General features: G+C 47.6%; 1 protein-coding gene across 2 annotated transcripts in view; it reads right to left on the minus strand.

Annotated features, from left to right (window-relative positions):
* Positions 1-4,595: 4,595 nt before the first annotated feature.
* The window catches only part of SEC14L5 (SEC14-like 5 (S. cerevisiae)), a 31,397-nt gene continuing 11,359 nt past the window's right edge, over positions 4,596-24,633 (minus strand). Inside the window, exons 2-16 of one of the 2 annotated variants that reach the window (XM_010153566.1) lie at positions 20,567-20,716; positions 20,313-20,444; positions 18,287-18,415; positions 17,459-17,631; positions 17,093-17,111; positions 15,153-15,296; positions 10,514-10,703; positions 10,107-10,195; positions 9,544-9,614; positions 8,773-8,944; positions 8,009-8,143; positions 7,494-7,631; positions 6,487-6,732; positions 5,920-6,098; positions 4,596-4,796 (exon numbers count right to left, since the gene is read on the minus strand). In XM_010153566.1, coding sequence (XP_010151868.1) covers positions 4,691-4,796; positions 5,920-6,098; positions 6,487-6,732; positions 7,494-7,631; positions 8,009-8,143; positions 8,773-8,944; positions 9,544-9,614; positions 10,107-10,195; positions 10,514-10,703; positions 15,153-15,296; positions 17,093-17,111; positions 17,459-17,631; positions 18,287-18,415; positions 20,313-20,444; positions 20,567-20,716 — 2,073 coding nt within the window. In that variant the 3' untranslated portion in view covers positions 4,596-4,690. Of the gene's footprint in view, positions 4,797-5,919; positions 6,099-6,486; positions 6,733-7,493; positions 7,632-8,008; positions 8,144-8,772; positions 8,945-9,543; positions 9,615-10,106; positions 10,196-10,513; positions 10,704-15,152; positions 15,297-17,092; positions 17,112-17,411; positions 17,632-18,286; positions 18,416-20,312; positions 20,445-20,566; positions 20,717-24,633 lie in introns of both variants that reach the window. The other variant, XM_010153567.1, reaches the window with a different exon arrangement.

The following is a 24,633-nucleotide window of genomic DNA, read 5'->3' on the forward strand; positions in this document are numbered from 1 at the left end:
CTGCAGAGGGGGTTCAGGCCTGTCTGAGCCTCAACATTTTTACACGCTGTTTTTATCACTCCAAGCAGAGAACGTGTAATTTCTGTGCCGCTGTTGGCATCAAATCAACCTGTAAACAGAAGATTCTATTTTTCTATTATTTACAGAAGACTACTTGAACCTTGAATAAAGTCTGTTACTAATAACTGCCTGAAACTCAAATTCTTAGTACTCGGGTGCAGAAGGAAAATGCAGAAATGCAGAAGGAAAATGCCTTTCCCAGTTAATCCCAGTTTGAACACAGAGGGTCCTTTTTATCTTAAATAACCAGCTACACTGCCAGATGATGCGTTGTACCAGCCTACTCTACAGCGTGAAAGTAAACAAGAAAACCTGTTTCTACAGGAAAAAAATTGAGGCTTTTAGTTAAAAAAGTAGGAATGACTGCATACAAGTAAGACTGACCTCTACTGCTGTGGGTAAGGAGCAGCCCAGTTTTCAGAGTTCAGCACAGTGCGAACAGTTCACATCAAACAAGCAGACGTGTTCTCCAGAGATGCTTTTTATTCCCACCACACAGAAACGTGCCACTCCTCCCGGTGCCTACCGCTGCTGTAAGCAAGTACAGCTGCTGTCAGTAACGCGGTATGAAGCACACCGCGTGCTGCCCGTGTGCTTTTCAGCGGTATTTGGCTGAGAAAAAACAGGATTTCTACATACAACCGAGGACTGCTGCAAAGGAGAGAAAGTTAGTCCTTGCTAAAAGAAAATTAATGCCCATTTAACTCACATAGGTAACAGAGCTTGGGAGTGGATGTTGATGGCCAGTGCATGTCGCAGGATTCCAATTTAGCCTTCCAAGAGAGAAATAACCAGGTTAAGAAACATCACAATGTTGGAAGATACCAAAGCTAACAGCATGCAGGAAATCTTTGACAAACGCTTTACTCCTTGGAGTCTGGTAGCTTTTCCTTCCATTGTTTGGCTCACAGGATAAACATTTCCGGCATTAAGTAAGTGTAAGCTAGTAAAATCCACTCGGAAGCACGGGATTCCTGTCTGGTAGGGCCAGCCTCCGCTACTGCGTCAGTACACAGCAGCTCCACGCCCGCGCGGACACTTGGGCTTGCCGCTTCCTACCAGGAATTCCGAGCTGCAGCAAGCATTGCAGATGACTGGATTATGGCATTTTCAAAGTCTTTTGATGGATAAATTGATGGGGATTATAAATTCTTACTAAAAGCTGTTCTGTTTCCCCTGTTTCTGAAAGGGAGTTCGATACAACCAAACTGTTCTGTCCACAGCAGTTAAAAAAAAGCCCTTTTCAAACCTGAAAGACACCAAAACGTTTAGCCAAAATGAGTCTGTTGCTGCGTTCCAGCTTTGCCCCAACTCTCGTCTGACATCCCTCTTTGGTGCGTGCCCACTGGTGGCCTGCCCCATGCCTGCCTTCCCCAGGCCTCCTGGGCCGATGGGGCAAACCTGGAGAAATTGCTACAGGTGGAGGTCTCACATCTGGCCAGCTGCAGCTGTAAACCATGGCACAACCCTCTACCTACAGCCTAGCGTCCTTCCTCTCGGCGTTCAACGTGCAACGGCTCTGAGGTAGGTGGTGTGTTTTGCATATGGAATATTGAAACAGGGGAAGCCTCGGTTTGTGGAGGAGCTCTTCAAGCACCCAGCTAGTTCCCTGAACACAGCCCCAGCAGCTGCCTGGACACTGCTGGGAGCTGGGGGGCGGGACACACACACACACGACCTGGCTGCATCGCTAGCCCAGCACCCAGAACTGGGGTCCAGTTTTCAAGGCTAACGAGATTTTTTGAGAGCTGGGTGGCTCCCTGGGAGCCAGGATCCAGAACTCTCCTTCACAGCAACCTCATGGGACTTGAGACTGGGCAAAGAGGATGGTTTACTTTCTAAAGCATTTCTGGGGGGGGTGGGGGGGAAAAGGTGTTTAAGAAGAATTCTGCTTCTTTTGTATCAGCAGTTCACCAAGTCACGTTTAAAAAGCACAGTACAGCATCAGCCTCACCATCCAGGCTGCCGACCCCTTTCTCCTGCCAACATTCAGGGAAAAAGGGACACTGTACTGGGTTATTTCACTCAGCAGCCGAGTAGATTGGCAGGTGGAACAACCCAGGCAGTTAAAGGTGTTTAAGAAGAATTCTGCTTCTTTTGTATCAGCAGTTCACCAAGTCACGTTTAAAAAGCACAGTACAGCATCAGCCTCACCATCCAGGCTGCCGACCCCTTTCTCCTGCCAACATTCAGGGAAAAAGGGACACTGTACTGGGTTATTTCACTCAGCAGCCGAGTAGATTGGCAGGTGGAACAACCCAGGCAGTTTCAAAAAAAAAGGACCAGCCCTTCCTCTCCTCCTGGCTCCGTCCAAGACCTGCCAGAGGGTGCTGAGCTGAGGGCAGCAAACACCCAACACTTTCACTGGTGGGCAGAGAACAGTACACATCACATTCTGAACTAAGTAAAAGCCCAAAGTCCAGTGCAATGGAGGAGATTCTTAACCTGGGTAAAGCAGGGGAGACAGGAATGTTACCACCGCGGATGTGACCAGCCGCAAGATGATGAGTTCCTGAAAGAGCACAGGGAGGAGGCAGCTGGGTTTGCTCCTGAGGCTTTGGGAGTCAGTTTGAAATTTCCTGGCATCAGAATTAACTGTGGGTAAAGGATTTTACATTAGGGACACACACATCCACTTTCAATGCCGGAACTCTATTTTCCAGAGGAAAGGAAACTTCTCCCTCTCTCTCAGACTTCAGTTATGCTGAAATGCCAGAGGCAGAAATTTCCTTCATCAGGGGGAAATGGTAAAGTGCACAGAGCAACTGGGGACCTCTCTGCAATCACAGCTTTCCCAGAGCCTGCATAACTACGTTACCCATCCTGCTCTCAGGGAGAGACAAAAGGTGGGAGAGTAACTTCATGCACTCCAGTCCAAAAAATCCCCAAGCAACCTACAAGAACACAAGCTCTTCGTCTCCCATCATTCCAAACATCAGGTCTTTTCTCCTTTGTGAATGCCTGGTGCTTCAAAACCAGTAATGAGAAAAGCAGGGTTAGACTCAACTGTTTTACACGCGTTGTTCTTAGCCACATATTCCATCCACCTTAATAAGAACTAGGTGAGAGGGAAAGAATTCCCAAGTCTTTGCTTAGCAAGATGGCCTTGGAGACACGGATCACTGTGCTGGGGGAAGAATCTGCACTGCCTGAGTGCAGCCACCTGTCCCCATCCCAAGTCCCATGCATCTGCCAGCCGCAAACACTGCCTGGGGGCAACTAAGTATGGCTCCTGCTTTCACCCTGTGCCACCCAGACAGGAACGTGCATCACTCGGTACCCAACCCACTCTGGAGCACCGGTGCCTTTGCTGCACATCTACTCGCTGGAATCACCACCAGAGATGATGGACAAACATGTTCTTTTTGGTGGATCAAAGATCTCACAACTCCCAAACTCAATCCTTGCTTCGTAATCCTAAGGAACATCCCTCTGGAGTCCCGAGAGCACTGGACTCTAACCCCACCTTGCAGGAAAATACGACACAGCCCTTACCCCAAGCGCTATGTACGATACAGCCCTTTACGTGAGAACATCCAGCGATCACAAAGATTAGAACCTAAGTAGAAGGATTTTTTGGGATTGAAGACAATCAGTTATTCCCTTCTAAAACAAAGTTTGTCCCATTAAAAAAGGTGACTGGCTTTAATAGTCATTTTTGAAGTTATAAATAAGTTAAAAATTAATTTAAAATAAGCTAGTATTCGAATAAATACACTTCATTAAGTGCTTAAATACATACATGCCTTATTAAAAGTTTTCAAGTCAGCTCACGTTTTAAAGAAGCAAGTTCTACAATACTGCCACAAAAATTTGTGCCTTCAGGAAATAAAATATTGCTTTTCTTAGCCCTTTATAATTTGATTCAGCTCCCATCCCCTTTGATGAGATGGGTCAGACCTAGTAATTATTGCTTGTAAACCTGAGGAAAAAGGAAAAATAGCCTATCCTTAGGCAAGATGCTGCTTCCTGGAGGCAGGTTCTCTGCCTGGACTTTCTAGAAAACCATGTTGACTTTTGTATCTCAGCGGGTTAAAAAAATCCAACACATTTCCCAATAGCATCCTGTTGGATGGGAAGAGGTTTTAGGTTTGACCTGGAACTGATTTCTGAAACATACCGTCTGCATTAAGGTGTTTACAGTTTGCTTCAAGCCCCTGCCCCTGAAATGCCCACGTTCCTTTCTGATGTGTAACTGGTGCCCTGGGCACCCAGGAACCTGGATTCATTTTGCTACACGTGAATGATCTAGTCCTACAGATCAAACAGGTAAGGCAACATCAGTCTCCTCTACCACCGAAAAAGACTGACTGGAAAGAGCCCTTGAAAGTTGAGTAATAGAGAGTCATGCAAACGGACATTCACCCAAACCCCACAATTAATGAAAAAGACTACTGAGAAGTAGGCATCTGGTAGAAAACCTCTAGACCTGCCATTGGAATTCTAAGTTTTTATGTTTAAAATAGCTCCCAGAAGCCCCTCCGTGTCCAAACAGCTGCTCCCCATGGGCACACGAACGACTGTCCCACGGCTCGGCCCCGGGAGGCTCTTTGGTTTGGGGCACAGAGCAGCTCCGGGGTGGCCAGCAAGCCCTACGCCATTCCTCCTTGCTGCTGTAGTTTTAGCCCTGCTATCTAGAAAGATGGGAGCTGCTCTGGGACTGGCTGGAAGATGTCGTGGCTCCACTCAGCTGGGAAAAGCCGCTGTTGCAAGATTCCAGGCTCGACATGGATCCCCTGGGATGGGACAAAACAGATGTCTGTTAGGAAGGCAGCTATTCATGGCAAACTGTATACACCTGACAGGAGATCAGCTGACACTCTATAATGTCTGCAGAAGTATTTGATGTTTTGTCCCATCATTTTCAAGTTTGTCTGTAAATCTCAGGGTTCCTTCATGTCATGATGAAGAATTAATTTTTCACAGACATCTTTTTTCTGAGCTACAGGTATTATACATTGTCTCTTGCAGTTCAGGAGGTGGGATGCAGCTGGGGCCCTCTGTGGGGCTGCATTCACAGCCCCTGCGCTGAAAGGAGAACTAAGAGCACCCCAAAGGCAGCACAGCTCAGGAAACACAGCCACCACTGCCAGTCTGGGAGCTCCAGCACGTCCAGCCACCACCTACGGCTCCCTCTGCCAAAAGCAGACTGGGTTCACAGTAGCTGTGACCGCCCACCCTGACACTCTATGTGGGCAGAGCAGCAAGGAATGGGTTTGAGTGATCCAAGCGAGGAATTTGCTGCTGCTCTGACTCCACAGGGTCTGGCCAGGCCACATCTCAAGGTTGCCACCCACCCATCCGCATGTCTGGTCTACCTAACACTTCCTTCAGCTCCCAGGGAAAGGTCAGGTACTTGCAAAGTACTCCAATTGCTGGGTGATTTGAAAAGCACTTTTAGCATCACGGAAGGCTGGACAAACCCTGCCAAGGCTGATGTATTCACCTACTCAAAGCACTCCCCAGGCCATGACTGACATCCTTCTCAAAGTGCCAAATGAAATACGTCTGCAATAGCCCAGCTGATGTTTGTTAAGTTACCCCAAAAGTAGCTTCCCAAAACATTCCCAATTCAGAAAACTCCTCAGTGAAACATTTCCCCCTCTCCAGGTAGCTGTGAGCAAGAACCGCAGCACAAATTCCACTGATGAACGTACAGCCAAGGGGCCCTTATTCCCTACAGCACCAGAGAGATTCTTGGTGCAAAATGCCAGCAGGTTTTCATCCATCGACCTTCTCACCATGAAACGCACACCCCATGGAGGTCACTGCTGTCTGGATGTGTAACTCTCCCTGGGTCCCCTCCTCTGGCCTCTCTATCGTGGGGCGTATAGTAAATCCCCCCAGTAAATCTCCTACCTGAAGTCCTTGGATGCAAGCACCTCGTAGTAGTATATAAGCTTGCACTTGTGACTGGAGACCTGCAGAGAGGCAAGAACATCATCCACCCGTGGGAGGCTACTGCCAGAACAGGGCAGAGGGCCATGCATCTTCCACTGGAGAATGTAGAAGCCCGGCCAGCGAGTCACGTGAGATCCCTGGAAGAGAAAGAGAGCGCCAGCAAGTGACTCCCAGGTGTCCTAAGAAATAGATGAATGACTTGGCAGAGTCAAAAGAAACTACTGAGCTGACTTTGGGGACTGTACATCATTCACTTGGTTTGCATGCTTGAGCTGCACCCCTGTAATTCTAGGAAAAAAGGTTAATTAGCTTTTTATCATGGACTACAGAATCGCTTTCCAATGGCTCAGCCTGAATTAGGACTGCAATAGCAGCCACTTTCACAGGGTACCCAGAGAACAATGACCACAGCAACGATTTCAAGCACTACAGGATTTCCCATCAATTCTTTCCCTCCCCACCACCAGCCCATTTTGTAGTTTGCTAGGACTGCAAGATCCATGCCAGGACCCAAGCCCATCAGACCTGGATGCTCTCTCCTTCCCGGCAAACCAGTGGCGATTCCATACGACTGTAATCCACCCCGAGGACCCACGTCTTGTCAATCAGCTGCATGTTGTCCCCGGCAGCAGAGGTACTTGGTAAGGTGGCTTCTTTATGACTTGTTTCAGGAGCTCGTTTGGAGTGGAAGAGGCTGAACACCACATCTCCCTTCAGGATGTCAAAGTCCCAGGTGATGACGGATTCCCCTTCCAGAATCTCCACAACTATCTAAGGGAACACAAGCAGCACACTGTAAAGCATCAGGTCCTCAGGTGGCAGCCAACAGCCTCCCTCCCCTGCCAACATGCTTTTCTCTACAACCCTTCCGTTGATCCTGGGCTCTTGATTCCCAAGGAGGATATAGACTGACGCCCATTGCCAGTCTTCTGCCACAGCAGACCTGCCCAGGCATTTTTACCCATCCCTCCCCTGCACCAGTTGCCTGTAGATCACTGACTAGTTATAGGAAAACCTCCAAGGAACTGAAGCAAAGCACTTGGGGCACAAAGAGTGCTTTCTGAGCAGCACCGCTGCTTCTTCAGGAGTCTCAGCAGGCCAAACCAGAGTTACTTTGACATTCAAGCCCTCCTTTTTTGGATACTGTTTCCTTTGATGATACCCATCGGGATGCTCCCAGTATGTACCACCGTATACCACCACCACTGTCCTAGCTACACCTCTGAGAACAGAAGCTGTACTACCAGAAGAGAAACAGAGAGCTTTATTCCCCCAAAAGGAGGAAGAGACTGCATCTTACAGAAGATCAGGCCACGGTAGATACCACAGGCACTGCTTCTCAAATTGCCATTGTTAACTTCCACGCTCGTAGCTGCTAGCTAGCACTGGGCTTCCCACAAAAGGCACACTGCTGCTGAGCCACCTTGTGCTCACGCGCTGGGAGCCCGCTGTTGTAGTCAGCCTTAACAAAAGGAACACAGCCTGACACCAGTACAGCCACTCCTTCAGCCTTGGGGAGTTCAGGGTTGTACCTCATGGGGAGCTCCTCGGAGGACACTTGCAGAGTGATAGATGGTTTCTGTCCACAACCGGATGTGATCCGAGTTCTCTGGCTCTTCCTCTGTCTGATAAAGCGACTTGGGAACAAGGCCACCCTCTGGGACAGTACACTGTAAGAGTCAGACACACACACGACGGTTCACACTCATCTAGAGGTATGGTATCAAGCGTCTGTGCCACAAACACTTGTCAGACAGAGGATGACACCCTCAGCTAGTGTAAGATTTCACAGTGGGACTAAGCTTACTCGAACTGCCATGGTTTATCTGAGCTCCGTTTAGAGAGCCGACCCTCTTCTCCAGGGCATCGCCACCACTTCAGCGTGGTCTCCTGAGCACAAGTTAACTGCACAGAGCAGCGATATCCCAGCCAGAACACAGCTTTAACCATCTTCACAAGGGCATGGAAGGCCAGGGTGTGAGGAGGAGGGAATCGAAGGAGCTTGCACACTGCAGATTCCACATGCACAACCCGAAGGAAAACCCACCATGCACTCTCCTCCCAGGAAGTCTGGGATCACATCTTTGTCCACGTAGTCTACCAGCCCTCCTGGACCCTGGTAGTTATTCCCGCTGTAAATGAGGAACTTCTGCCTTGTGTTCTCATTGATGAAGGGACTGACCTGAAACAAAAAGCAGCAAAAGACATCACTGCCATGCAGACATCACTGCCATGATGTTTACAGCATCTCACATGGATGCTTTAGGCACCAGAGCAGAAGGCCTCACGGTCAGGACTGCAGACCAACAGTAATGCAGAGCTGCACAACTCAAAAGCACTTCCACAAAGAAAAGGATAACCAATGGGAAGAGGACTGTATCGTCTCACAACATTTGCATGTTCAAAACTGGCGGGCACCGCACTACATACAAACCTCACAAGAAATTTAACAAGCATGTTCTTATACTGCCAGAACAGTCAGCAGCCACAGCCACATTTACTACTCTCCAGTGTTCTCCAGCATTCTTTGGTGCTTTCCCATCAACCTGAACACCCTCCAAGTTTAGGCCACTACTGCTACATGGGGATTTGCGGTTCAGGCCTAGCATCCTGTCCTGTCAGAATGACAGCCACTAGATTCAAATGAGCTACAGGCATGCTATGGCTTCCTCTGCTGTGGCCTCTTCACGAGTTCTGCCACCAGCCACCTGGAAGCTTTTCCCTCCCTAACCCTTCAAATTAGCAGAACTCACACTGACTGGATGATTTAGCTGTTTGTACCCACACACGTGCAGTCCAGATTTCACCTACCAGAGTCCAGAGCACAGGAAACACCCTGGGTGCTCGCACTATCAATAGTCTCCCCAGAGTTTCAGGGTAGTTGTCCTCCACAACCTCAATTATCCGAAGCAGGGCCTTCACTCCAGGCCGCCAGAGATGCCGCATATTTAGCCCTTCCAAGTCCACCAGACATGTCCAGGATCTAAAATAAACATGCAGAAAGACCCGTCAGAACCTCCACTGCACAGTGCCTGCTCCGTTTATGATCCACACAGCATTTCAGCACCAGCAGAGCTTGTACAGGATCTAGTGAAGCCAACAAGGGAGACAGCAGTTCCAACAGATGCATATCTCCACTCAGGCAGCAGATAGCCTGAATCCAGTTGGGTTTTCAGGTAAGACAGGCACTCAGCCCCAAAGGCAAGAACATATGCTGTCAGTGTGGAAGGTCTATTGCTAAAAATAATTTAAAAATGCATTTTAAATGAAAGTAGAATCTGCCAGACAGCTTATATATATATATAAAAAGAAAGAATTTCAAGAATCTTGAGTGAAATCACCAAGATAGTAAGATTAACTTCACCTGAAATAAGACAAAAAAAAAGATGTAAGGAAGGACCAATACTTGCTTTCATAGGAAGCTGTAGAATTTATCTGCATTTAAGTCCACTACCCATGGTACCTCAAGCCCAGGAACAGCCCTTAACAGACACACGGCCGTCTGCAGTTTAAGGACATCTTTTAAAACCTTCACAGAAGCATTTTTCTCACCATGTCAGTTCAAACTCTAAGGATACTAACGTGATGGGGCGGCCAAAGCTGTTGGTATTTTCCTCACATCTCTTTTGTCCTTCCTCATTAATTGACAGAACCTGAAACCAAAGACAGTACAGACTAGGATTAGCCTGAGCATGACTGGGAAACCAGGACAACCCAGAGATCTTCAAGAAATAGAGAGCCCAGAAGTATACCAGTTTGAGAACCTGCAGTGTGCAAAACAGAGTAAGAGTCTACATGGAAAATGTTCTCTGCTTACAAGTTGTGTAGACTGTACAAGGTACAGATATTGAAAAACTCAGATGAACTCTTAAGAGTCTCAAGATCTGATGTAATTAGCAAAGCTGCATGAAAGGGTCACAGAAAGCTTACAGCTAAACTGAAAAACATCCTTCTGGCCCATCTCAAAAGCTTCACTTCAGTCTGCTTTTGCCATGCCAAAGCTGCTAAGCCAGCTTTGAGTTGCCAGCCATGAGATGCAGGAGTATTTGTGTCAGGCAGATAGATTCCTTCTGCATTACAACAGGACTTCTAAACACCCCAAGGGAAACAGAGTTCCTCAGGTGAGAAACGGAAGTACAACTTACATGTCGCAGCAGCGATTCCTCTCCCAGGGCTTTCACCAAGCCTTTTGTGTCCATCTGGCCAAGGCGAAGGATGTAGAGTGGTCGTCCATCTTCAAAACAAACATAAGGGTGTGAGGAGGGGAGTACACTAGTCTCTCAGGCTCTAGTACCTTTTAGAAAAGCCACAGTAAATATTTGGGAAGGATAAAAGTAATATCCAAAGGCCATCCTTGTGCTAGCTCTGGTCTGCCTGATCTGTGCAGAGAAAGTTAGCCACCCTGTTTTGCTGTAGTTTTGTACTTACAGGCATTGAACTGCTTTGTTAGCTTTTAAAGCTCCAGCACAACTGGCTCCAAAAATCCCAGGTTACTTATGAGGTCCTTTAACGCAGCTGTGCTGCAGTGTCAACACAAGGGACAGCTTCTAACCTTTGTCTTGATAATGCCATCCTCCAGTGTAGTATTCATCTAAGAGGGCTGGGGGCCGCCATGACTGAAGGATGTAATCCACCTGGTACTGCTTTCGCCAAGACAGTGACTGACAGAGCATTTCTCGAGCCTTGTCAATGTTGAAGTCACGAGCCCGCAGAAATCGAAGGATATGTTCATCTTTGGGGATCTGCGAGGAAAGAAAGTCCCAGGATGAGGACTCCTACGTTACCTGTTCCATAAAGCCAGCAGAGCACGCAGAGTTTTTAATCTCTTCAAACTAGGAGATTAAATCTGCATTCCTCCTCCCTCCTCAGCTAACCCAGCTCAATGCAGCACAAAAGAGCACAAAGACAGTGCCCAGGTCATACCCCTCAGAGATACGGGCCTGGTTTTTATCCAAGTATCGCACAGACACAGCCTGCGGGAAGCTGTTCACTGATCCAGAAGCCTCGGCAAACTCCATGCTGGCTAAGGCTTCCCCCAGCTAGCTATCCCCACGGACAAATACCAAATGAAAGGAATACAGCTGCAAGCTTAGGGAAAGTTAGCACGGGATGGAAACCATCCATAGGTAACATGCTAACCGAGTTACACACACGCTGGAGGGGGATCACGACCGTACGCTCTTTGAATAATGACCCACCAGCACCAATTTCAGCTCTTGGGCAGGCCCTGCCCTGCTGCTGATTGTGTTTCGCTGGTGGTGCTTGAACAGAAAAGCTTTCAAGTTCTTCCACAGGCTTCCCTACCCCATCACGTGATGCTAACTCTTGCCAAAACAAACAAATCAACCAAAACTACAATATACCCCTCTCTCTATCATATCACTTTCTATCAGTAATTTTAGCACCTCTCTATCACATCACTTTCTATCAGTAATTTTAGCATCATGGGCAGAAAAGCCTTCCCTAATCAGGTCTGTAGATTTATTCCAACCTCCTTCCAAACCTCCTGTGTTGCCTTTAGCTGAAAATCAAAGAAAGTTTTCCAGTAACTGGGCAGCAGGAAAAAGCAGGAATCAACAATAACCCCGATAGATTCCAGAGAAGTGCCAAATTTGACCAAAAGCGTGTCACAGTTGCAAAACTAATGGGATTACAGCTGCATATACTGCTGATTTCTCAGTCCCTTTACCCCAACTCCCCCAAAAGTGTTTGGCCTCGTTCACTACTACATCAAGTTTCCATTAAAAATTCAGGTTCTGTCGAACAGGGCTAGTCTCCCCCAGAGTATCTGTACTGTGCTTAGCACAATGCAAGCAATCTGAGCCCTGCTGCAGTACAAAAAAAGCGTGTGTTCAGGAGTCAAAGCTCCTTTGTTTGTTCACTGACATGCTCATGAAGAGCCAACGCAGGGAAGAAAGCAAAGCCACCAGCAGTGTCAGGCTGGGAGCAATCTCTGTTTCACAAGCTGGAAGGAAGCCGCAAGAGAGATCAAGAATTGTTTCCGCATAAAGAGTTCAGACAGCCTAAAGCCAAGCCTAGAAGCGCCTCAAGCAGGGTTGGGAGATAAACACTGCTCAGTGTATTCCAACCCTTTGCAAATACTGCATTTGTACATCACGGACAGAAAAAGGGCAGCCTCCCCAAACAGGGCCTCAGATTTGTTGAGAGGAATGCCACCCAAGTTTTCTGCATCCCAGCAAAGTTTTTTCATCAGATGATTTACCTCCGCATTTCTCAGAGGAAGCTGTTACTGACACAACAGACAAAAACCACAAACAGCAACAAACAGCCCCTGGATCTCCTGTAAGACCCGGGGGAGAGGATGGCAGTTAGGCGCCTTCGGTACTTTCCTCAAAGTCTCAAACCTTCACTGTACATACCTACAGGTAAGAGGCAAATTCAGCGCTTTTGCATGGACCAAAGACAGGGAACTGAGGGGATTTATCCCACTCTGAGTGGCATTAGTCTCTTAATTATCTTTGTCCCCTCAAAGCAGTAACTCCCATATGCAATAAAATTCTTTCAGCCCGTTGCTCTATTTACTAGTGACACTCCACACACCGTCCTACACGGTGCAAAGTGATTGATTACGAGTGCCAAGTGTCTGCAGCTTTAACCCCATCTGACGTTTGTTTTTCCAGCTACTCAGATTTTTGAAGCCAGGATAAGTCTGATTAGAAAGAATAATGATTACTTTGGAAGGAAAAGGGAATGGATGTTGAAATAAGATAAAGAGGACAAAAATAAGAAGCGACAGTTTCCAGGAAACAGGAGTTCTGTGAATATTTTTTGACAGAGGAATAAGGACATCCCTGCTCCGAATTAAAAGAACGGGTTGTCACAGCAAGGTAAGAGTCTCTCCAGAGAAAACTCAAGTCATGTAGGACACGTCCCTGATTCTGTATTGTTCTGACAGGCAATCAAGAGAAGTGAGCAGGTAAGCAAGGGGGTTTAGGACAAAATTCAATAGGCAGCACCATCCTTCCTACTCGTTCAAGATGGTGCAGGGACCAGAGCTCCTGGATCCTACACAAAGGGTACAGGACAGCTCCCAGCTGTCACAGAGAGCGCTCTGCAATCAGCTCTACCTTTCAAGGTAACCAAGGCAGCAGGCAGGAAGAACAAGGGCTTGCACACACTCACACAGCTCCAAGCATCCACGAGGCAGTTGTTTCACTTTTTCTCAGGTGCTGTCACTTTTACCTTCTCCAGCTTCAACTCCCCAGCCTTAACTGGGAGGGGAGAAAAAACCCAACCCACACAACAAAACAGGCAAATGTTTAATTGCGCTTCTTCCACCCGAAACCAAGATCCCTGCAGACCCACATGGATAAAGTCCCACTGTCTTGCCCTCATCCAGGGCTCGTTTCCAGCTGATATCTCTGAAAAGCAGAGATATCTCCTACCACCCCGAAGTCCACACCGTTTTACTGTGCAGGTCACCATAGACCTGAAAAGCATCAAATCTTGGATTTCAGAGCATAACTACACTTGGGAATTGATCCCTGCAGCCTTGGTTTTGTGTCTGCTTTCCTTCAAGTACCTTTTGTCTGGCAGGAGGATGAATCAGGGAGACACAGATCACCCAGCATTAGTAGAACCTGTTTTATTAGTCAAGTTGTTATTAGCAGGTCACTACTGACACAGTTCACTCACAATGACTTGGTCAGTTGGGAGGCCAGCCCAAGGCAGAGCATCCCAGCGACACGATAGCAGCTTGCGGGCAGGTGTTCAGACAGACCCTCAAGGGGTTCTTTGTCCTCCCGAGAATATATATATATTCCTGTAGCCTCTACCTGCATCTAGCAGCCGCCACACTCTTGGACATGGTCCAAGTTATACAACCTGTTGTTGATGCTACTGTATACCAGTGGCCTTGGACAAATTTAGCAGATGCTTGCTGTTCTGAATTTATCAGCGCTTACAGATTCAACAGCCTTGTTAGTCTCTGGAGCTCATCAGCTGCTGGGAGACTTTCACACGCTACCTCACCACATACTGTTGTTCTCTTCAGCCTGCAGTTTTCTGCTGTTTCTCCGTCCACATCCAAAACCCAAGGGCACTCTTGCACAGAACGGACTTCTTCATGAGTTTGTTAACAGAACTACAGCACTAAAATCTTTGTTACATTTTATTTCTACATGGGTGATATGCATTAGGGGGCCAACAAGGAAGCAGGGGGGGATTTTTACAAGGGCCTGTAGTAACAGGACCAGGGGTAACGGGTTTAAATTGAAAGGGGGGAGATGTAGATTAGATATCAGGAAGAAATTCTTCCTGGAGAGGGTGGGGAGGCACTGGGACAAGTTGCCCAGAGCAGCTGTGGATGCCCCATCCCTGGAAGTGTCCAAGGCCAGGATGGACGACGGTTTGAGCAACCTGGTCTAGTGGAGGGTGTCCCTGCCCATGGCAGGGGGGTTGGAACTGAATGGTCTTTAAGGTCCCTTCCAACTCAATCAACGCTGTGCTTAATTTTTCTAAGAAAAAAACCACAGCTTTAAAAATCACGTTTAAAACCTTACACCGGGGTGAGACATGCTTGCTCTGAGAAAGACGCAGCAAAGCGTGCAGAAAGTACTGGCAAAGCTCCTTGCCAACAGTAGCCTCTTTTGGAAAGGCCAATTAAAAGAAAGTTAAATGCCTTCCAAGCCCACAGATGCAGAGTCCCTCCTAACCCACCCGCATGGCTGGCTGAGCAGTTACCTTCTAAAGTTTCAACAGTAACAGCTTCCTGCCTTATCTAGCTGTATTCTGTTTTTGAGGGGGATCTCTTGCTCTCACCATCCTTCTCCTGTTTCTCCCTCTTCCTAAGCACTCTATCTACTCAGCTCACACAGTTATTCTGTCTGTTGCTATCCTTGGTCCTTTCTTCCCACCCAATCTCTCTCCATCAAGAAATCTGGACTTGGGTCCCTCTAGAGGCATTCAAGCTGTCCTGGGTCTTATTTACTGAGCCACATACTTTCTGGCCCAATACAGACACCCCTTCAACTAGGAGCAGCCCAGGCAGGCTCTGAACATTACAGCCCACACTGTGTCTGCGCCTGGCCTTTTACCTGACCTTGCCAAAACAACCAAGTCAACACACAAGTTGTCCATGATCCTGAGTTTATTTGGGGGTTGAAGGAACACAAGCTATGAGAACGACTGCGTTCAGGCTTGCAAAGGGTGCTCTCTCCTTGCCCACCCACCTTGCCTTTGTGCGTTTCTTGAAGCCACCGGCGAAGGCGGATCAAACAACTCTCTTGCATTGGCGTCAGCTGGCCCAGGTATCGCTCAATGTAATCGGCGTCCAATTTGTCAGCTGAGGAAGAAAAAGAACAGTTCAGAGGAGCCTTGGCATAGCCAGAAAGGAGATGTGCAGTCATTTCTACACATCAGGTTACTTATGGTTTACACTGGAGGAGTGCAGAAGCCCTCGTTTTAGCCACCTGAGGGGAGTGATACTCTCACAGTGAATAGGGCATGAGGACGCAGACAGCAGGTAAGGTAAAGCTAGATCACCCTGCCTGCCTCTTAGAACACTAATATTTCATTCAACACTGAACTACTCCAGCAGGAGCTTTAAAAGAAACATCATGAAGTCCAGCCGTGGAACCCCCAATATCAGAAGGATATTGACCACTGGGAGCAAGTCCAGAGGAGGCCATGAAGATGATCAGAGGGCTGGAGCACCTCTCCTATGACGAAAGGCTGCGAGAACTGGGCTTGTTCAGCCTGGAGAAGAGAAGGCTCCGAGGAGACCTCATTGCAGCCTTCCAGTATCTGAAGGGGGCCTACAAGGGTGCTGGGAGAGGACTTTTCACAAGAGCCTGGAGTGATAGGACAAGGGGTAACGGGTACAAATTGAAAACAGGGAGGGTTAGATTAGATATCAGGAAGAAATTCTTCCTGGAGAGGGTGGGGAGGCACTGGAACAGGTTGCCCAGAGAAGCTGTGGATGCCCCATCCCTGGAAGGGTCCAAGGCCAGGCTGGATGTGGCTTGGAGCAACCTGGTCTAGTGGAAGGTGTCCCTGCCCATGGCAGGGGGGTTGGAACTAGATGATCTTTAAGGTCCCTTCCAACCCAAACCATTCTATGATTCTATGAGTTCTGTCACTCATCTCATTAACCACTTCAACACCAGGGAGCTTAAATCCCCCAGTGTCCTAAAGATCTCGCACACAATTCCAATGGCAAGAGGCTGAAAAGCAGCTAGCTGAAAACTGAAATGCTACGCTGCTTACAGACACCAGAGAGAAAGGCAGACTTCTACTACCATTTCTGACAGCAAGGGAGATTTGTGGCCTGAGGAAGAGTCCTATGCACACCAGCAGCTCAAGGTCCTCCCTGATCAAAGATGAAGGACGGGGGGTTTGAGGCTGCCAGCATGCAGAAGTAGCAGCACGTGTGCCATTGGAGACTTGTGCATGCAGGTGGCCAGCCAGGAGAAGACAGTTGCTGAAGGGGAGCAGCACAGGCCAGTAGCTGTGCTAGAGGCATGCAGCCACACAAGAAGAGGGCTGGGAGGAAGACATCTGAGCTAGCTCTTCATCAGGCAGGATTTTTTTCTCCCCACCAGATACCATTAACTACAGAATAAGGCCTGGACACCCATGGGATATGCTGCTGCTGACTGATAATACAGAAATTACATTTGATAAGTGCTACGCCCCCACTAGATGGGATCTGCCACTCTTAGGTTAACTGTAATCTCAAAGCACATGAACATCTCCTGTAGTCAGCTCCTCTGTGGATTTTGATCCTTTTTCCAGATGGATTCCAATACAGAGAAGCTACCAAAGCTTCTGGTGAGACCAGAACCATTGATAACTACCAATTCCAAGCTTTTTCCCTAGTTACACTCAGCAAAACAAGTGCCATCTTTCCTTCCAAGGAATGACAGCTCCTATTTCTAAATACCAGAGCTCTAACTTAAAAGGCTCCTCCTTTTTGTCAGAGAAGACTTTTAGAAGATATCATCAGGTCAACACACACAGAGTCCGATTCAGGCATTTTGTGAGAAATGGAGTAGGCGACATTCCGCGACTTTGTTTTGCCCCGTATCAGGCCAAGACACATCCAAACCTATCTCCAGGAACATTAATTTTGAAACAGCCAAAAATATTTCATAATTCAATTGCAGCATACTGAAGATACCTTTAAACTTCTCCAATTTAAGGTATAAACCACCTTAAAGCTCAGGTCAAAACCAAGGTTTTTTCTCCTCAGCTCCCAACAAAACCATACTGCCTGCATAGTTTTTCTTGGCTCTTCAGGTTTTTCTTTTGGAAAAAAAGAAAAAAGTTCTGTTGTTTGTGTTTCTTGAAGAAATTAGACAACTTCCCCTTCTACCCACCCACAATTCAGAAGAAAAACCTGATGCCAAAATAATAAACTAAACTCATCAGTCAGAGGTACTCAAGGCATTTCAGTTGTCAGCAGCTGCTGCTGCCCGGACAGCACATACCGTCAGGGCTGATGGCCTCTGCCGCGGGGCACGAGCTGCCACTTGGCTCTTTGGCAGCTCCATTGGCCCCAGACTCAAGGGCTACGTCAGCGGCATCACGTCCAACAGCTGGGGTTTGCTCATCCGTCTGTCCGCACACTGGAGGAGGTGTCCAACGAGGGATGAATGTGATTCCTTGGGAGATCAGTTCCTTCAGATAGTGTTCAATCACTTCCTTGCCCTGAAGGAGAAAACTCTCATTAGGAAAAAACCAATCCCATCTCCCCAGAACCAGCAAAGTGCATAAGTTTTCCTCGGGACAGATGACTAATACGTGTAGAGATAAACAGAAGGGAAATACTTGTCTCCTTCCATCCGCATGACCCTGTTGGAAGAGTTTCAGTATGAAAGCTCCATACCAATGGTGAATTGTAACCCTGGCCAGGCAAATTCCAGTGCTGTGGATGCAGGTACCTTTATAACCCTTTCAGCTCCTTCTCCTGCTCCCAAACCATCAGTTAGCTGTCCTGTTCCTCTGCAGCCCAGGGGAAAAGGCCACCAAAAGGCAGCACCTCTGCCCAAGCTCCTGGAGAGACACAGTGCTGATGTGCACCCTGAACTTTCTCTTCCTGCACGAGAACAGCGTCCTCAGTGTCTGAGAAGCCTGGCACCCACGGCACCCACTGCCATCCTCCTGTGGCACAGCCTGCGTCTCCCTGCACAGGCACATTCCAGCCAGCAGATTGTTTTTGCTGGCTTTTTCTTCGCGTGCCATGCTAAGGGACTGCAGATACATCTAGGCGAGCGTACGCATCTAAAGCGGGTCTGTTTTACAGACCAGAGGCACACCGAGAGCAGGCATTTGGTTTTACGGCACGAAGGGAAGCCCATCTCACCCGCTTGATGTTTGAAGTGTACTGCTTCATGGCGATTTTTTCCACTGTGCTTTCAAAGCCAAAAAACGACTTGATATCGAGAGAGGCCGACTGTTCAAAGCAAGTCCACTCTTCATTCTCAGGGTGAACCTAAGGCCAAGAGATAGACAGGTCACATTATGGCAGGACCCTTGCCCCTGGCACCACACCAGCAACTTAATCTCCAGAGCTAGAGTGAGGGGACAGAAGAGGCTCCTATGAGGCACCGACCAACCCGCATTTACCAGTCAGTTTAATTCTGCCAGAGTAATAGAAGCACATCATGAACCCGACATATAGATGTTTGTGGTTAACCCAGCATCTTCCACATGCTCAAGGAATCAGGATTAAACCCCCTTTCTGCCCCAGCAGACCCGAACGGTAACATCTGTAGCAGAAGTTGCATGAAAATAGTAGCGAGACTGCCCACTTGAAACCATCTCATCAAGATCTCCGTACGGAAAGGCAGGGATGGCCTCTCTGAGCATGTGATTAAACACCCCTCCATCTGCAAGGGAATCAAAATGCAAACCAGGGTTTTTTTTCTAGTTTTGGGTAGGAAACTCAGCCACTGTGTCAGTCTCCCCTCAACACAGGGAACATGGCAGATCGCCACCGCCAGTTCAATATCCACCATTCCTTTCTATCCATTTCTCCTCAGTTATTCTACGTATGGTAAAAACCTACATAATCTTTTCCTCTTTTAAACTTAACCCTTTTCTGAGAGGGCTCTGCATTTTCTCTGTAGGTGCTGCTGTTCACAAATTGACATGAAAGAAAAATATTCCAGCCCCACCCCGACCCCCCTCCCCAAAAGACAAGCTCTATAAGGACACGAATTCCCCCAGGGGAGGTATTAAGTAACTGGAAGAACAGGATCGTATTTCTCCAAGCTGCTTCAGAGAGCACTGCAGAAAAGGAGAGATGAGAATAAACCTGTTTCCGGTGCACTCTGGCAGAGAAATGGGAACTGGTAAAAATAGAGCGGGGAACCATCTTGAGGATGCAGACAGCTAGCTCCTGCCCTGTTCCAGGAAAAAACGCTCCCCTCAAAGCCCAGCTGCTGTTTCCTTCCGAAGGACACAGGCCGGAGGCAACGCAGCCCAAGTCAGCAAGAGCAGCAATGTCTGACCAACGCTGGAGCTGACCTGGGAGCATTGCAGAGCCGTCAGTGCCCTCACAGTGACGGCAGTCTGGTGTGCTGTAGTTGTTCGGAAGCCCCATGCAGCCACCAACTGATCTCTGGCTGAGGAAAGCCTCTCAACCATCCAAAACGTTAAAAGCTTTTCAAGTCTTTCTTGCTTGAAAGAAGCCACTTAGAGCTTACTGACTCCCAAGAAGCTGAGCTGTTGTTCATTGCCAAAGGCCAGGTAAGTAACAGGATCTGGACTTTTGTTTAGGGAACAAAAAGCAGTATCTGATTGCACCCAGAAACAGATGAAGCTATTTAATGGTGACTGAACCCTAATAGCACGATTACAATGAAACAACACACTGTTCCTGAAGACACAGCAACAAAATGAGACATCCCAGGCCACAAGTAAGACTCAAAACCTTTCTCCAAGTACTTAGAGAATGGAGATCATGACAAGATGCTAAACCATTCACTGATTTGTGGATAAAATTAATTTCCATGCTTTCCTCTGACCCTCATCATAATAGAAATTAAGGGTTTCCTTCTAAAAATCCAGATTGAAATACATGCCCAAGCTCCAGATGCTTGAATTTCACCCCAAAAGAAACCTGGGGAGCATTCTGAGTTTTGGAGAACCAACTGTGTTTTCTGCTCTCACCCCTCACTACTCTACTCTCACAGTCAACCTAAAAAAGTTTCTCAAGCCCTACGAAAGCGCTGGAAAAAGCCCACAAACCAAGACCTCCCAGCCTAAGAGTATCAAATATTACGTGACAGGCCACTGTGCAAGCTCATTCAAGCCACCTCACCCTGTATGTTTTCAACATGGCTTTCAACGCTTCCTTCACAGACGAGGAGAAACCAGGCACTTACTGAGTAGCTACACGTCTCAAGGACGACAACGCGGTTGGCAAAAGTCTCGTTGTGGGCTTCAATGCGGAGAGTTCGCTCTTTCCAGTTCACTGTGTTTTTCTGGATGAAGAAAACATACTCTACACCTGCAATCTGAGAAGGGTGAAGAAACAAAAAGAAGGGGGGGAAAGGGAGAGAAAAAGTAACTTTAAGAGCTTTTATCTGTCAGATACAGCCAAGAAAATCCAGGACTCTGCCCCCTTGTTTCCACTTGCCTTCTTTAGCAGCCTAGGAGCATCCACGTTCAGTTTGCAGCTCCGTTCAATGACATGTATAGCTCCGTCTTCACTCCTGGACTCATGTAGGATTTCACTCCCCAGGAAGACTGGGATCTCTGGACACGTAGGAAAGCGCTTTTCATATGCCTGGAAATGAAAACCCAACAAATTTCAGCTTCTGACTCGATCAACTTTAACTCTTTCTGAATTAATTATCTTCCAGCAAGAGTCCAACAAAGCAGATGTCCTTCACCCCTCGGAAAAGGGGAGCCAAGCAGGGGTTGAAGTTAAAGCAAAGTAATTACTAATAGAGCTGGCATCTGCTCATGCCAGTCATGGAGCTAAGCATGTCTTGCAGCTTTTCTTCCACACGTGAAGTTAAAACAAAAGCCTGTGTTAAAGGGTACTGGGAAGGGACTGATAATATCTTGAACATCAGGGACTTAATCTTAAGCTAGCAAAAGTAAAACACAGCTCTGCTGATTTCTGCTAGCTAAAGACTCGACCCAGAGGCAGGAAAATTCAAGTCAGACACATTGCCTATATGAAAAAACTACTTGAAAATATTGAATACTTCCATGCCTTGAAAATCTGATGTTCCAAACAGTTCTAGTTGTCCTAGACTACCAAGGGCAAGGCCATCAATTACTGGCTACTCACTTTGCCTTGATTTATCCATTTCTAAAACAACTCTGTCCTGGTTCTGAAATGATCCTTGTTTTAATTAACCTACATCCCTCTGAAAAGCCTTTTATTGAAAGATTCTTTACCAACTCCAGCAACAATCCAGCTTTCCATGCTGCAAAGTTAACTTGCATAAATGCTACCTACTGTTGCTCCTCTTTCCCCAACTTCTCCATCTCTCATTATACTGCAAGATCTTTGCAGGATGGAATGTTTTCCTTGGATTTCTGAAAAATGCTCTCTTCCTATTTCCCTGAGCTACACCATTTTGATGTTGGTGGGTGTTTGTTTTTTTTTTTTGCTATCATTCCACAGCCGAGTCACACCTCTAGGAACTGCTGCCATCTTCCTGTCTTCTGCAAGACACAGCCATTTTTACAGCATGTAATTCTCTCCTGAGCATTTATATTTTTATCCACCACAAAAGAAAATATTAATGCGATAATGACGGAGATCGGCTCCATTGTCAGCACATGGGCAGAGCCACAGGCACACTCAGAATGGCTGCATTCTCCGTTAACACAGCAGTTCAAAGGCTGGTTGCCCCTGTATATATTCACAGCACCAGGGTATGCAAATAATACCTGCTCTTAAAATAGCTCAGGCACTTAAGGACACATTCCCTACCTCCTGCTCCTAGACCTCTGGATGGAATAGGGGTTATTTCAGATTACCTTATTGCTCCAGTATGAGGCGGAAAGTGCAGACTACCAGCTGGAGTTCTGGCCATAAGCAATGCACACAGGTCTCCAAGTTACTGAGCAATGTTCTGCTTGCTTTACCACCTTTCTTGGAGAACTTTACCCCTAGCTGTGAGGCCTCTACCTGTGCTTTTCTTTCCTGATCACAACTAAAATGTTTTAGATAAATGTAAAGCTTCCATGGCAAGTGGCTGTTTCCAACACCAACCCACCTGGCTCCATACAAAAGCACACTCCCTGCTTTAAAGAAACTCAGTTTGCTAAGAGGGAACTCACAGGCAGCTGTCAGGCACAGCCGCAGGATCTGCCAGCAACACACTCCTGCTATACCGTCACTGTCCTCATGGCCACAGAGCAGAAGGGGTGTGTCCCTTATCACCCACTAATATCTTCAGTTGCCAGCACATTAATCTTCTCAGGCAAAGTTAATACTTCCTACTTGTGCCTCTACCTGCCCTCTCCCAATCCCCCAAACCCAGTTACTGGTATCTTGAGGTCAAGCCTTTACCCCCTTCCCCCTTGCTCATCTTTGCTATTCTAGCATGCACCAGCCAGGGTCTCTGCAGGCCACCCGTTCTTGGTTCCCGGCCCCAGCAGGCAGGCACCGAAAGCTGTGAATTCCTTTGTAGGCCACTGGACACCAGAACATTTAACAACTATTTTTCAGCTGTGTCCCATGCCCCTCCTCACAGTGTCCTTATCACACTCGCGAAAAGCCTAACTGAAAGCCCTACCCTAAAAAGAGGGCTGCCCCAGGTAATCCCATGACTTTGGAAACCAGCAGCCAGAACAGAGGCTACACAATTCCTTAAGTGCCAACAGATCACATGAAAATGGTACTAGGAATGTCCATAGGCTTGACAGCCAATCACAAACCCACCGAAACGCCCTTAAAACCCTGCATCTGTTCCTGCAAGGAGTGCCAGGCCCTTCTCTCCCCCAGCTACGCAGGACCAGATCCCTGGACGCCTGAACTGGGGCACACTCTCCACTGCCTCAGCTCACAGCTCCAGACGAGCTGGTAACACCCTACGTTCCAGGGCTCCACGTTCACCAAGCAAGGACCGATCCCAGGAAGCAAAGGCTGAGCCAACACCACCTATTTCTCTGGATCAGGATTAAGGCCGACCAGGGATTTCTTGCCCCAAGTACTCATTTCCCACAAATTTGCGAGGCACAAAGCAGCCGTGCCATGAACCCTTGAGGCAGTTTGCAGAGAAATGAGCTGTCCTACTAAGACAGCGAACAATCAAAGCACAGATACCCTCCAAAGGCCGCACCAGGAGGACTGAGCTGTAAGTGCCTCCTTGCCGCTGAAAGACTAGAATGGCCAATATGAAGCCCTCCACACCACCACAGAATGAATCTGGGTACCTCTGGCTCAGATTTGAAGATCCAGCCATTGGATCTCAACACACAACTGTGTTTTTTCTCCTTTAACTATGCACTCAACCCAGTTGGATACAGGAACCTCATAAATTGTCACTAAATCTATCATAATCGAGACAAGGACAGCTACTAACAGAGCTCAGTCACTGTTTGGGACAGCTAAACACCTCCTGGGGAATGAAGAAAGGGCAGGGCAGTGAGGCACATGCCTATCCGCAGCCTTGGTGTTATAACTAAGGTAACTGCCTAAACCTATCACCTAAACAGGTGGAACATTTCCATATTTGAGAAAGAATCCCTTTCGCACATTGACACGAAGTCCTTTACTAATCTTCTTTGCACAACGACTCTAAAAATACCGCAGCTGGAGATGATACGAAGGACAGCTGAAGCACCACGCTGCACTCAATACAGTTGTACCGTTGACCCGCCTGATCTTGTGTGGCAGAAGAGACTGAGCTACCAGCAGAGCAACCCATCTTTTGCACCCAGCCTCCTCTTACCAAAATCAGCATCTATCCTCCTTTTTGCTCCAGAGAAACCAAGGGAAATCAAAAGACAGAAATATTTTAATTATTTTTCAAGCCATTGCCAGAGCCAGTTATTATCTCCTCCCTCTGATACTGCAGATTGCAAGGGGAACAACAGAAAATCCCACTCAAACAAAGGACACAGAGTGCTTAATATTAGCTTGTTTTAATACTTTGGCTGCTAATCTGCCTCCTTTGCTCTCTCATCTCCCTGCACAGTAGCTCCACACTGACTAGTACATAGGAGCCATGATTTGTCTCTCCTTTCTCTCCCAGAAGGAATAAGAGCAGTATTGTGCCGCTACATTCTCTTGAGCACACCTCCCCCGTACTGCTTTAAGATACCACCCCCCTTGATGACCAAAGTCTTGAACAGGATCAAATATATATCCATAAAACAAAGGGCTCTACAAGGCCACCCCCTCCCTTCCAAACCCCACCGGGATTAACGTGGGCAAGCAGACCCAGCTAACACTGCGCACCTCCTGCAAATCCTCCAGCCCGGGCAAGCCAACCCGTCACGCTGAATTCCGACTCCTTTTCTCTCGTGCTCAGCCTCTAGTGCTGACCTCGCATCGAGTCAAGTACCCAAGCAGTTCACAGCGCAGGGGCTGTCTGGCCGAGCCAGGGGCCTGCACACACCTGGTTTACCAACCAAATTCTCTCAACAACCCACTTGACATTAGTTATTTTCTTAAACGTTCAGATGAATGGGCTCTTTATACCCAAAACAACCATATCACAAGAGATGGTGGTTGAG

Source organism: Eurypyga helias, unplaced genomic scaffold (assembly GCF_000690775.1).
Source record: "Eurypyga helias isolate BGI_N326 unplaced genomic scaffold, ASM69077v1 scaffold16066, whole genome shotgun sequence".
Classification (NCBI taxonomy): Eukaryota; Metazoa; Chordata; class Aves; order Eurypygiformes; family Eurypygidae; genus Eurypyga; species Eurypyga helias.